This window comes from Primulina eburnea, chromosome 1 (assembly GCF_022965805.1).
Source record: "Primulina eburnea isolate SZY01 chromosome 1, ASM2296580v1, whole genome shotgun sequence".
Taxonomy (NCBI): domain Eukaryota; kingdom Viridiplantae; phylum Streptophyta; class Magnoliopsida; order Lamiales; family Gesneriaceae; genus Primulina; species Primulina eburnea.
Window position 1 is genome coordinate 3,751,005 of NC_133101.1, and position 15,313 is coordinate 3,766,317.

Consider the following 15,313-nt stretch of genomic DNA (forward strand, 5'->3'; position numbering starts at 1 on the left):
TTAGAAATTTACCAAGAATTGAAGCGAAAAAACTTATTCTAAATCGAAACTAAAATCGTGTAAGAGAGAAAAATTTATCGTGTATAGGAAAATTGACCGAAAATGCGGATATTTATAGACAATTTGTGATGGTTTTTGTATTAGCGATGGTTAAGCAAAAACCGTCAAACCGTCGCTATTAAGCAAAAACCGTTAGATAAAATTGTCGCTATAATAGCGACGATTTTTTATTAAACCGTCGTTCATAGCAACAGTTAAGCAAAAATGGTTGCTATCAACTGTCGCTATTAGCGACGGTTTTTGTTTAAATTGTCACGATTTTTAAAATAGCGACGGTTTATGCAAAACCGTTGCTACATATAGCGACTGTCACGCCCCAGTCCGAGCCCGCGCCTTCGTGACTGCACAATGGGCCCTATAACAACTACTTTGTATTCGTCCTTGCTTTACGAAAATGATTAACTCAAGTTGCTATAGATGCACATTGTAAGCCATTATAAACTCATTTTAAATATTTCATTTTTAAGATGTGGGACATCACAATCACCCCTCTTTCAGAACGCGACGTCCTCGTTGCGGCCTGACTCCTCGATCCACCAGCGCCGAGAATCTAGAGGTGGCTCATACAAGTTCAAGAGGTGGCTCCCGTCATGTAGCACTTTTCCCCGCAGGTTCAAGAAGTGGCTCTCATGCACGTAGCACTTTGCCCCGCATAGCACTTATTTCTCGGTGTTCCATGCCGGTGACCGGCTCTGATACCAATCTGTCACGCCTAGAGTCCGGGCCTGCGCTTGCGTTACTGTGCAATGGGCTCCTATAGCAACTACTTCGTATTCGTCCTTTCTTTACGAAAATGATTAACTCAAGTTGCTATAGAAGTCCATTGTAAGCCATTATAAACTCATTTTAAATATTTCATTTTTAAGATGTGGGACATCACAGCGACGGTTTATTAAAAATGTTGTTATTTGTCCAAAAAACACGCTAATGCACAATGGTTTTCTAAAATTGTTGTCGTTTGTCCAAAAAAACACGCTAATAGACAACGGTTCATAAAATCGTTGTCTTTGACCCTAAAAAACACTAAAAGACAATGGTTTTTAGAAAACCGTTATCTTTGCTTAAAAAATGGTAAAAAACAACGGTTTTCACTAAAACCTTTGTTAAAAAGTAAAAGACAACAATTTTTTGTAAAATCGTTGTCTTTTAAGTGTTGTGTATTCAGTATTTTCTTGTAGTTTGTAAATGAACACCAAAAGTTGAGGCTAGTGTCGAACACTATGTTCTTGCGAAGATTTTGCCCCGCTCTTGTATTGACAATATTCTCCCAAAATACAACTTCTCTTGTAATTATAACAAAGTAAATTACAAGTTTTATAACCAGGAAATGATATAAACTCTCTTGCTTTCAAGATGGAAGAAATGTTGATAAAATTAATGCAAATGTGTCTGCAGAATTTTTTCAAAATTCAAATGCTTTTAAATGTCCTTTGATCATGTACTTAATGTTATAAATCTATAGAGACATGTTTTTTCATCATTGGGATTTCCCTTCATCCAAAATTCAAATGAAAAACATCTGGAGACACCAATTTAAATGATTGGATCACTGTAACCGCCGTCAAACAGCACTTTAAGCGCCTAGACGCCACTTTTTGGGCTCCTCCCTCTCGACTTTACTGTGCATCTTCTCCTGTGCAATAGTAGAAATAGCAGCCTCATCTGCGGCCTGGAATTTTCGATGCTGCTTATCGGGTGCTGAAGCTCCCCTTTTAGACACCTTAGCGTATCCCTTGTTACTTGGGAAATTCCCAAGCAACTTTTAAGGCACAAGTTTCTTTTATTTTTGTTCGATCAAGTTTTCTCATTATTTTCTTTACTTAATTTATATTCATTAGGCTCAAAACATTCCAACAATCTCTCACATGAATGAAATCAAAGTATGAATGCACGTGAAAGTTTACACGAAAAAATATCACATCGCTTTTGGCTTTGAATGTTTCTTAGCATAATATGGTCAGATTTACTAAGTCACAAAGTGAACTAGATGTTTTGAACTTCTTGGTAGTTTGTGTAAAATCGAACCGCAACAATAACTATAGGGTAATTTCCTTACAATTTCTTTTTATTTTTTTCGATGTATGTTTTGGACATAGAATATATCTTGGCTTCATAAATATTTTGTTGAGACGGCTAACTCTCACACTTACATATGTTATCTCTCTTTAAGAATATCCTACTATACTTCATATTTTATATGCAAATGAATCATTAAAAGTATAAACTTATCCTCAATAAATTTTTAGGAAAAACCATTTTTTGTGCTCAGAATGAGAATAAAGTAATTCTCAATTGCTAGCACAAGTCTTCATGATTAAGTTTTTCCATTGATCCAATATCATGAAATCTCCAATCAACAAGGTTGGGTTTTTACTATGAAAATTTTATTTTGTAGGTTGAAACTCATTCCTCTTGACAAACTATACCCTTGATATTTTTTCAAGATTTTCATAAGCGGATCTGTCAAGTTATCCTTAGATTAATATACTCCATAGTGATAACTCCACTTGAGATCAAATGTCACAGGATATTGTGTCGTCGATGAATATGACGAGACTTAGTAATGTACATACTATTTTGTGCCATGCAGTTGTTGGCTGACTGCCAATATATATTATTATTGTAGGCACAAGTTTTTTCCAACAAGGAATATCCTATAGAAAAGTTGTGAAGCCATTATAGTTCATCTGCGGCTTTATCTAATGCTATAAATTGAGATTACATTATGAACCTAGCAATGCATGTTTGTTTGGATGACCTCTAAAAGACTATACCACCACCAATGCTAAAAGCATAGCGGCAAGTGGATTTGGAGTATTTGGTTTTATAAATTCGGTTTGTATCATTTTATCCTTCTAGCACTTCATTATATCTTGTATATTGCAAATCATACTCTAAAGTGTGTCTTAAATATCATGTAACCTTATAAAAGCCTTACAATTAACCTCACTAGGATTGCTTGTGAATGAACTCAATTATTTATCGCACAGATGATGTTCGATCGAATACCCTTAGTGATGTATATAAGACTTTCAATAACTCTAAAATATTCAGATGGGATATTGGTTCTCCATGATTCTTATCCAAAATGGATGCTCATGATCATAGGAGAATTTACTGGAGAAGAGTCATAAACATTAAACTTTTTTCAAGATTGTCTCAATATAATGAGATTGATATATGACATTCGTTTATTAAGTTCTAGATATTTTAATCTCTATTATGACATCATCAATGCCCATAAGCACCTCTCTTGCACACATAAACGCCTCCCTCTCGACTTTAGTACGCATCGGCGCCTCTCTTGCACGCAGGGAGGCGATGAGGCGCCTCTAGGGGCCCCTAAGCGCCCCTCCTATGCTATAGGAGGCGCCTCTTCCAGGCCGCTTGTGGGAGCCGAGATGTCCCTTTAGACGCCTAAACACCTCCTCTACTATTTGAAAAATTCTCAAGCCACTTTTAAGACATGTGTTTCTTTTCTTTTTGTTTGATCGACTTATATTTGTCTTTTGTTTTTTGGCTTAATTTTTATTCATTAAACTCAAAACATTCCAATTCATGCCAAATTTGCATCAATGGATCAAATAAAAGTTGTCGAACTTTATGGAGGATTTATACAGCGATTTGAATAATTCAATCAGGACATCATATGAAAACATACCTACATACTACATAATGTTAATGCAGAAAATTAACGTATAATAATTATTATATGTAAGAATATGATTTATTATTATTAATTATTAGTATTAGTATTATATTTATTAGGTATTATAAAGTGCAAAACATTGAAAAACATGAAGTGCAAAACATTGAAAAAAAACATGAGTGCAAAACATTGAAAAAAAACATGAGTGCAAAACATTGACAAAACATGAGTGCAAAACATTGAAAATCAAATGTGCCAAAATTGACTAAAATAAATAAAATATATTAAAGTATGCATCAAATTGTGGAAATTATTTTAAAATCTTGCCTATAAATAGATGTATTGAGTTTGAGAGAAATCACACCAAAACCTTTCCATCTAGAGCAAGCTTGAAGTTTGAAATCATCAATCTTTCTTGAAGTGAAATTTAGGAGCAATAATTCTGTTATACTTCTGAAAATTCGTTCCATCACTTCCGACCTCAGAATCCGATCTTCACCGTTCATAATACACTTTCATATGTTTTAAACATCATATCAAAATTTCAGCCTCATCCATACGGTCAAATTTTGTGAAACCCTTCGGCAAAAAAACTGCTCGGATTTCAAACGAGTTTAGCTAATTTACGGATTTTCGGACGATAAATTCCAGCTTGTTTCTTCCATAATTTAGGAGCACCTTTCGGTAAGTGGGCTTATGTTTTAAAGTATTTAAGTATGTTTTCGAAAATTCGATCGACATGATATATTCCTTCGATTTGATATATGAATATTTTGTTTCAATATATTGTTAAGCATGTTTAAATCAATTTCAAGTGCATGTTCTTTTCGTTTCAAAATTATGTTGTCTTTGTTTCATGTTATATTCTAATATATATTCTTAAACACCAAATTGGTGTATTCTAAGAATTATGTTTAAAGGCACTGTTATGATTCAAGTTAGAAATGGTAAAAAGGAAAATTTTCCTAAAACATGATAAGATATGACAAGTTTATGGCCCTGATGCGGTGGGTAATAATAACCGATATATGGCCTCACCCCTTAGAGGAATTACATATAGGGGACTGATCAGTAACACCATGGATAATAAGATGAAATAACAGTGCAATACGAATAATTTATGTCTATATGCATATGCTAAGTTATGTTTGCTCATTGTTAATATCATATCTTGATATGAATAATTATTGTGACATGAAATTCATTTAATATTTACATAAATATATATAAGTTATGTCGTATCTATCATTTTATTGTTCCGACGTTTGTTGAGACACGGAAAATTTCGAATGGTTAAAGATCTATATATGTATATCCTTGTGTTATTGTGATCGATCGGCCCCCACTTGCTGAGTATTTCACAAAATACTCACCCTTACACCTCTCACTCCCAGATAAGAATGAAAAACAAGTTGAAGAAGAAGAGCAAATGCATTTCTGGGGATGGTAACGAGGTTTCAGTTGATCAAGACATACTTTGGAATTTGACTATCTTTTATTTCTACGTTGTTCGCTTCCGCACTCATTTATTAAGTTGATTATGTTGTAAAGACAATGTATGTTTTATGAAAAGACTGGTTTGGTTGTATACTGTACTACGAGGCTTGTTGATTTACGATTGAATAATTGTAAAACAACGCCGGATGTCAACTCACCCCGGTATCGGGACGTGACATTTAAGTGGTATCAGAGCCCTCCAGGTTCATAATCCGGCTGGGAAATTGCCATAGGAAATTTGACAAAGTCAGTTTTTGGCAAGACCCTAGCGACTTCCTACCAATGAACAATATTCACTGTTCTTATCGTGACATCTGAAAATCACCATATTCTATTGTTGAAGCATCCAAAATCACGTTTTGCCGTTTTTGGTAATAATCGTGAATATCATAAACTCCTTGTTCTAAGCCTTTCCATTGGTTTTATTTCAGGAAATGGCTTCCCGTACTCGTGCTGAAATACCCAAACGTATGCGTGAACTCGCTCTTAGTAACCACGAGATTGCGATGGCAAACCTTAGAGCTCAACTTTATGAAGAGCAACAAAAACACCAAGAGCAATTGTTGGCCAAAGATTTGGCATATGAAAACTTGAAAAAGGAAAAACAAGAGTTAGAAGAGATCAAAGACCATTTTCAGGCTGACGTACAAAGGTTTGCTTACTATCTCAACTCAGAAGAGAAAAATCACGAAATGACCAAAAATAAACTAGAGGCTTCCCAAACAAAAGTCCTTGAATTGAACAAAGAACACCAACAAATGCTAGAAGAATCCCAAGCACTCCAGTCTCAAATTCAACAAAGTATACTGATGGAAAATCAACGTCGTCAGCAAGATGAGGCCACCATTCAAGAACTACAGAATTCAGTGCACAATTTGACTATGCAAAATGAACAATTACAGAATTATGTTCATCATCTTGAGGATGCCATCATTATGGCATTGGAGCCGGAAGTAGAACCGGTAGAAGAACAGATGGAAGATGAAGTATTAGGAGATGGCGAGGTTTTAGATGATTGAGTATTTAGTGTCGTGACTATTTGTAATAAGGATTGATAATCCATTTCCTTTCTTTTACTTCTTATCATTACACTTCTGAAAACTTTGATTTGTATTGCTTTTCCTTCTCATTGGAATCAATAAAAAGTTTATTTGATCTATTCCTTGATTGATTTCATATTTGAGTTAATCTTCAATATTTTTGTACATAATTATTCAAACATCTTAGAAATTCTCATGCGTGTAGGAAATGACAGAGAGACCCTATCGTAGAACCGCAACCCGCGATATGCCAATCGCAACAATGATTGCAACAACAATAACAACGAAGATACACCACCAGCAGCAAGAGTTGGCCTTAGCAGAGAAGATTTAATGGCCATAGCAACCATTGTGGCAACAACCATCCAAGGAATGAGCCATGTAAATACCAACACTAATCAGCCACCACCACCTCTACCACCGAATGGAATCAAACACCATTATGAATCTCTTCGGAGGAATCGAGTCCCAACGTTTGACGGCAACCCTGACCCAGAAGTTGGTCAAGGCTGGCTCAAGAATATTGAGACACAACTCCAATTGCTTGAAGTGCCAAATGAACTAAAAGTGACTGTGGTGACACCATTCCTAGAAGAAAAGGCGGCCAAATGGTGGGAGACAATCTCAACAAATATGACAGAAGTCGGACCAATCACATGGCAAAGATTTCGAGAAGCATTCTTGAAACAATACTATCCACCAGAGTTGAGATTAAAATTGTTGAGTGAATTTGAGAATTTTACTCAAACCCCGGATATGTCTGTTGTGGAGTACACTTCTAAATTCAACTCCCTTGGAACCTATGCTCCTGCCATCATGGCAGATGATATCCTGAAGATGCATCGTTTCAAACGTGGTCTGAACAGCCGTATCCAATCAGCTCTGGCAGTTTACCAACCCACAGGTTTTGATGATTTAATGGGAGCAGCCATTAGAGCTGAGACTGATATCAAGCGCCGAGAAGATGAAAATAAAAATAAACGACCTCTCACTGGACAATCTTTTCAAGGTAAACAACCAGTTAAAAGGTCAAACCAATCAAGTGGACCATTCAAGGGAACTCCTTCCAATTCAACTACGACATTCTCAAGCATAAAACCGTGTCCATTATGCAACTACCGACACATTGGAGAATGTCGAAGGAACACTGGTGCTTGCTTCAATTGTGGGAAGATGGGACATCGAATTGCTAATTGTCCTGAACCATTAAAGAAAATGACATGGTCAAACACTAATGATACCCCCAACAAGCCAAAGGAGAATAAGACCAATGCTCGTATGTTTGCCATAACTCAAGAAGAGGCAGATGATGCAAACGATGTCGTGGCAGGTACCATTATAATCAATAAAATTTCAGCTTATGTGTTGTTTGACTGTGGTGCCACTCATTCATTTATTTCTAAGAGATTCACTAAGAAGTTAGGGCTTATACCAGAGATACTTGTTGAACCTTTTAGAATTGCTACTCCCACCAGTAAAACAATTGAAACACATAAGATACATCGGAACTGCATAGTATATATCAATGAACACACATTCAACGCTGAATTGATTCAAGTTAACATGGTGGAGTTCGACGTTATTCTGGGAATGGATTGGTTATCCAAGAGTCATGCAATAGTAGATTGTCGGCATAAGATTATCAAACTCCGAACTCCAAGCCAAAAAGAAATCACATACCATGGCAAGGCTAAGAAACGTAAATCCCTCCTTTCTGCATCTCAAACCTGGAAAGCCATGAAGTCTGGAGAAATAGTTTATCTAGCAATGGTAAACGAAGTAAAAGAAGGAGTCGAGCTCAAGATAGAAGATATTCCAGTGGTACAAGAATTTTCGGATGTCTTTCCAGAAGAGCTACCTGGAATGGTTCCGGACCGTGAGATAGAATTCGAGATTAACTTGGTACCAGGTGCCACACCAATATCAAAGGCACCCTATCGAATGGCTCCAGCAGAACTCAATGAACTAAAAGAACAACTTCAAGAGTTGTTAGACAAGAAACAAATCAGACCAAGTGTCTCTCCTTGGGGAGCTCCAGTCTTATTTGTAAAGAAAAAGGATGGAAGTATGAGATTGTGTATCGATTATAGAGAACTCAACAAGATCACAATCAAAAACAGATATCCTCTTCCAAGGATAGATGATCTTTTCGATCAACTCAAAGGAGCCACAATATTTTCCAAGCTTGATTTGAGGACAGGATATCATCAACTGAAGGTCAAACCAGAAGACGTTCCAAAGACAGCTTTCAGAACAAGATATGGTCATTATGAGTTTACGGTAATGCCATTTGGATTGACAAATGCTCCAGCAGCTTTCATGGATCTCATGAACAGAGTATTCAAGCCATATCTCGACAAATTTGTGGTGGTATTTATCGATGACATTCTCGTATATTCCCCAAGTGAAGAGGATCACAAAGAACATCTTCACCTGACTCTTCAGATGTTAAGAGAAAAAGAGTTATACGCGAAATTCAAGAAATGCGAATTCTGGCTAAAAAGTGTGACTTTCTTAGGCCATATCATTTCAAAAGAAGGAGTATCTGTGGACCCTAAAAAAGTGGAAGCAATCACTGGCTGGCCGATACCTAAGACAGTAACTGAAATTCGAAGCTTTCTAGGATTGGCAGGTTACTATCGAAAATTTGTTGAAGGTTTCTCTTCAATAGCTACGCCTCTTACAAAACTTACACAAAAGAACTCAAAATTTAACTGGAGTGAGGAATGTGAAAAGAGCTTCCAAACGCTCAAGGAAAAGCTTGCATCTACACCAGTATTGGTTCTACCCACTGAGGACAAAAGCTTTACCATTTACAGTGACGCATCAAAAGAGGGTTTAGGATGCGTACTCATGCAAGAAGGAAGAGTAATCGCATATGCATCAAGACAATTGAAGCCGTACGAGAAAAATTATCCTACTCACGACCTCGAACTAGCTGCGGTAGTTTTTGCCTTAAAAATTTGGAGGCATTATCTTTACGGCGCCAAATGCGAGATCTTCACAGATCATCAAAGTCTTAAGTATTTGTTCACACAAAAAGAATTGAACATGAGGCAGAGAAGATGGATTGAATTGTTAAAAGATTATGATTTAACAATAAGCTATCATCCGGGCAAGGCAAATAAGGTAGCTGATGCTTTAAGTAGGAAAAACATGGGTAAAGTGATCCTAGCTTCACTTTCTGCACAACCATGCCTTCAAGAAACAATCAAATTAAGACAAAATCAAGATCCTACTTTGACAAAACTTAAAGAACAAGTCAAAGAAAAGAAGTCACAAGATCTTCATATAGACGAGAAGGGAGTTCTGTGGATGAAAGGACGATTGTGTGTACCAAACATCGAGAATCTTCGACAGGAAGTAATGTCTGAAGCACATAAATCAAAATTTTCGGTCCACCCCGGCAGTACAAAAAAGTACAGAGATTTAAAGAAAAATTTCTGGTGGAGCGGAATGAAGAAGGATGTAGCAGAATACATCTCTAGATGCCAGGTCTGTCAACAAGTTAAAGCTGAACATCAACGGCCTGGAGGACTTCTTCAACCCTTGGAAATTCCAGAATGGAAATGAGAACATATTTCTATGGATTTTGTAGTAGGTTTACCCAAGTCTAGGCAAAGTCATAATGGAATATGGGTAATCGTAGATAGACTCACAAAATCTGCACATTTTCTACCTGTCCGCATGAATTATAATCTGGAAAAATTGGCTACCATATACATGGACAATATTGTGCGATTACATGGAGTTCCGGCAAGCATTCTGTCTGATAGAGATCCAAGATTTGTATCTCGGTTCTGGAAAAGTTTTCAACAAGCTATGGGGACTAAGGTTACTCTCAGTACAGCTTATCACCCTCAAACTGATGGCCAAACAGAGAGAACAATACAAACCCTTGAAGATATGCTACGGGCATGTGCTTTAGAATTCAGGGGTAATTGGAGTGAACATCTACCTTTAATTGAGTTCGCTTACAATAACAGTTATCATAGCAGTATTGGAATGGCTCCATACGAAGCTCTATACGGTCGAAAATGTAGATCACCTCTGTACTGGGATGAGGTAGGAGAGAAATCCATAACTGGGCCTGAACTTGTCCAAGAAACCGTGGACAAAGTAACAATCATTAAAGAAAGACTCAAAATTGCTCAAGATCGACAGAAAAGTTGGGCTGATCTAAAGAGGAGACCAGTGGAGTTCACAGTTGGAGAAAAAGCCTACGTAAAAGTTTCTCCCATGAAAGGAGTTGTTCGATTCAATAAAGCTGGGAAATTACATCCTCGATACATAGGACCTTTTGAAATTTTAGAAAGAATCGGAACATTGGCATACAGACTAGCATTGCCACCAGATATGTCAAGAATTCATAATGTATTTCATGTTTCACAATTGAGGAAATACATCCCAGATCCAAGTCATGTTCTTGAAACTGGACCGCTCCTGATGGAAAATAATCTGAATGAAAAACTAAGATATGAAGAAGTTCCAATTCGAATTTTGGACACCAAAGAACAAGTATTAAGGCGACGCAACATTTCCTATGTTAAGATACAGTGGTCTAATCATACCGAAAGAGAAGCTACTTGGGAACTAAAAGAGAAGATGTTCGAGCAATATCCCTATCTGTTCGAAAATCTAGAAAACTCAAGTTTCAGGGACGAAACTTCCAATAAGGAGGGAGGAATGTAAGAATATGATTTATTATTATTAATTATTAGTATTAGTATTATATTTATTAGGTATTATAAAGTGCAAAACATTGAAAAACATGAAGTGCAAAACATTGAAAAACATGAGTGCAAAACATTGAAAAAAAACATGAGTGCAAAACATTGACAAAACATGAGTGCAAAACATTGAAAATCAAATGTGCCAAAATTGACTAAAATAAATAAAATATATTAAAGTATGCATCAAATTGTGGAAATTATTTTAAAATCTTGCCTATAAATAGATGTATTGAGTTTGAGAGAAATCACACCAAAACCTTTCCATCTAGAGCAAGCTTGAAGTTTGAAATCATCAATCTTTCTTGAAGTGAAATTTAGGAGCAATAATTCTGTTATACTTCTGAAAATTCGTTCCATCACTTCCGACCTCAGAATCCGATCTTCACCGTTCATAATACACTTTCATATGTTTTAAACATCATATCAAAATTTCAGCCTCATCCATACGGTCAAATTTTGTGAAACCCTTCGGCAAGAAAACTGCTCGGATTTCAAACGAGTTTAGCTAATTTACGGATTTTCGGACGATAAATTCCAGCTTGTTTCTTCCATAATTTAGGAGCACCTTTCGGTAAGTGGGCTTATGTTTTAAAGTATTTAAGTATGTTTTCGAAAATTCGATCGACATGATATATTCCTTCGATTTGATATATGAATATTTTGTTTCAATATATTGTTAAGCATGTTTAAATCAATTTCAAGTGCATGTTCTTTTCGTTTCAAAATTATGTTGTCTTTGTTTCATGTTATATTCTAATATATATTCTTAAACACCAAATTGGTGTATTCTAAGAATTATGTTTAAAGGCACTGTTATGATTCAAGTTAGAAATGGTAAAAAGGAAAATTTTCCTAAAACATGATAAGATATGACAAGTTTATGGCCCTGATGCGGTGGGTAATAATAACCGATATATGGCCTCACCCCTTAGAGGAATTACATATAGGGGACTGATCAGTAACACCATGGATAATAAGATGAAATAACAGTGCAATACGAATAATTTATGTCTATATGCATATGCTAAGTTATGTTTGCTCATTGTTAATATCATATCTTGATATGAATAATTATTGTGACATGAAATTCATTTAATATTTACATAAATATATATAAGTTATGTCGTATCTATCATTTTATTGTTCCGACGTTTGTTGAGACACGGAAAATTTCGAATGGTTAAAGATCTATATATGTATATCCCTGTGTTATTGTGATCGATCGGCCCCCACTTGCTGAGTATTTCACAAAATACTCACCCTTACACCTCTCACTCCCAGATAAGAATGAAAAACAAGTTGAAGAAGAAGAGCAAATGCATTTCTGGGGATGGTAACGAGGTTTCAGTTGATCAAGACATACTTTGGAATTTGACTATCTTTTATTTCTACGTTGTTCGCTTCCGCACTCATTTATTAAGTTGATTATGTTGTAAAGACAATGTATGTTTTATGAAAAGACTGGTTTGGTTGTATACTGTACTACGAGGCTTGTTGATTTACGATTGAATAATTGTAAAACAACGCCGGATGTCAACTCACCCCGGTATCGGGACGTGACATTATATTTGTAGTTTCATTTTAAATAAAATAAACAGTCATTATTATATTATATATTGTTCTGTCTTCCTTGTCGTAGGAAATCTCGAGAGATATATGTAAGCAAAATTAAAAAGGGTAGAGCGGGAAAGCACAAGAATCCTCGGCAACTTTAAACTTTAAAGAATGTCCACCTATCAATGCGACCAGTTAACTCACACATATTAGTCAAACGAGCGATTCCATTTTTTAAATTCGAATTCAAATTTCAAAATAACAATACTAAAAAATTTAAATATAATTTACCAATTATAAAGTCAATATTTTAACATAAAAAAAGTCGATTTCTTTCAAAGTAAGTACAATTTACCAATTATAAATCAACATTTAATATCGTAATACACAACGATTATCATTCTTTTACATTGCAAAAATCATTAAATGAAGGATTATGCAATTTGATGTCTTGAATCCAAAAGGGCTATAATCTGATTTCGAAACCTCAACCTCCATGCTGATTTTATATTGTCTGTACTATTAATTTGTTATTCGAATAAATTAGACATTTGTTACATTTATTTAAAGAACCCTGTCCTATATAGTTGCTAATATCATATAAATCAATCCAATTCTTGAAATCTCATAAATAAATTACAAAATATTTTATAAATAAATATATATTTGGTAACAAAAACTAGGCGATAGACAAAATAAAAGTAGAATAAAGGAGGAGGGGAAAAGAAATGAAACAGGCACTTTTTTTTTAATAAATTTTTCCTACACTGTAATAATGAAGAAGTAGGATTTATAATCCGTTTTTCCCATTACTTTCTTCTTCTTCTCTACCACAGTACTCCCTTCAAACTCAACAGTTTTTTCCATTCTTCTCTCCTGTCGTTCACCTTTTGCTTCAGGTGTTCCTCCACATAACTATCTCAATTATTCAAAAAAAAAAATTGTTTCTTTACTGTGAATTCTATATGAAGGAGCGATTTCATGTGCATTTTTGTTCTTATCTGCATGTGGGTCTTTGTTTGTAGGAATGGAGTGCGAGCTGGGGGCCTTGAAGAGCGCGTTTGGGCCGGAGGCTGCGGCGGCGGCGAAAGCGACGCCTTTTGGGGATGATGTCTGGGGTGTCCACGGCGTTACAGGGGACGACTTCTTCGTTGACGAGCTTCTGGACTTTTCAAATGGGTCGTTCTCGGAGGGAGAACCGGAGGATAAGGAACAGGACCAGAAGGGAACAACGTCTGCTTCTGAAGAAAAAGTAGCTGCACCTGAGAAGCTTGCTCTCTCCGGCAATGGCGATTTTGGGCCTCTTCCCTGCGCTGAGCCGAGTGTTGCGGTAGTCCCGACGCGAATTTTGTGGATTCCAATGTGAAATGAAACGTTTTTGCGGATGAAAAACTGAAAAGATTGCTTCTTTTTTTTCCTTCCTTTTTTTGTAGGCGGAAGGTTTGGAGAGTTTGGAATGGTTATCCCAATTCATCGAGGACTCGTTTTCCGATTACTCCATCGCCGGAGAATGGCCTCACGGTTCGACTGAGCATCTATCTATGCCGGCGGCGGACGCCCGGAAGGCCAGCTGTTTCACGACACCGGTTCAGACAAAAGCCCGGACGAAGAGGGCCCGGACTGGAGTGCGCGTTTGGCCCATCTTGTCCCCTTCACTGACAGAATCCTCCACCTCATCCTCATCCTCAACCCACTCCACGACGTCGTTTCCACCCCCAAAGCATTCGTTGGGAAAGCTGCTCTCCAAGAAACCTGGAAAAAAACAGGCGGAACCCTGCGGCGCAGGCGGCGTGGTCTCTCAGCCGAGGAGGTGTAGCCACTGTGGGGTGACAAAGACCCCACAGTGGCGGGCCGGCCCTCTGGGTTCGAAGACTCTGTGCAACGCATGTGGGGTGAGGTTCAAGTCGGGCCGGCTCCTGCCCGAGTACCGACCCGCTTGCAGCCCGACCTTCTCCCTGGAGCTGCACTCGAACAACCACCGGAAGGTTTTGGAGATGCGTCGGAAGAAGGAATCGGAGATGGAGGCTGCCGGTCTACCATCGCCGGTTCGAAGTTTTTGAAGAATTATATCCGATTAGCGTTAGTTGAGAAATACATAGAGCATTAGTTGAGAACCGGATGTGACTGTACCCGGTTTAGGTGAGCCGGTTTAGCTATTGTACATTCTTTTTTACGTTGGAAAAAATGGTTTGGTGCAGTAGGTTACTAGCTGGCCTTACTTACCGAGGAGAGATTATAAAGTTTAGAGTATTTGTTTTATTAAATTCTTACTTATCATTTCCTAAAATTTATTTTTTTAATGCTAATGACTTACAGTTGACACTCATTTTTTTTTTAAATATATATAAATTCTATAATAACTCGTAAGCAAATAAATTTTAGATTTAGGTTTATTCTATCAAAATGATATTATTAATTTTATTTTATTTTTTTTAAAAAAAGATAACATAGTTGCAGTGAAATTGTCGGTTGAAAAGAGAAAACGTAAGGAGGGTATTAAGCGGCACGCCACATATCACATTGGTTGGGTGGGAAATAAATGGTGTTGGCGTGAGGTTTAAGCATTTTTAGCTTCCCCACCTTCTCAAATTCAAGCACTAGCTAGCATTTCCAACTCAAAAAACAAAGTTTTCTTTCTTCAAATTCTCATTATATTTAAATAAATAATTTAATCAAGCATCTTAAATTCAGTATGTTTCTTTCAGTCATGATACTTAAATGAGCTAGTAACACTTGTTCAGATAAAAGATAGGTCTCACAACATCGACTCATGAGACCGT

General features: G+C 36.7%; 1 protein-coding gene across 2 annotated transcripts; it reads left to right on the top strand.

Annotated features, from left to right (window-relative positions):
• Positions 1 to 13,276: 13,276 nt before the first annotated feature.
• Positions 13,277 to 14,812, top strand: LOC140822161 (GATA transcription factor 7-like). Of its 2 annotated transcripts, XM_073182925.1 has the most exons (3): positions 13,277 to 13,432; positions 13,559 to 13,863; positions 13,967 to 14,812. In XM_073182925.1, the coding sequence occupies exons 2-3, from the start codon at positions 13,561 to 13,563 to the stop codon at positions 14,591 to 14,593; spliced, it is 930 nt and encodes a 309-aa protein (XP_073039026.1). In that variant the 5' UTR covers positions 13,277 to 13,432; positions 13,559 to 13,560; the 3' UTR covers positions 14,594 to 14,812. The 2 variants fall into 2 exon arrangements, with proteins under 2 accessions (XP_073039026.1, XP_073039077.1); XM_073182976.1 differs by lacking the exon at positions 13,277 to 13,432 and having other exon boundaries at positions 13,461 to 13,863.
• Positions 14,813 to 15,313: the final 501 nt, after the last annotated feature.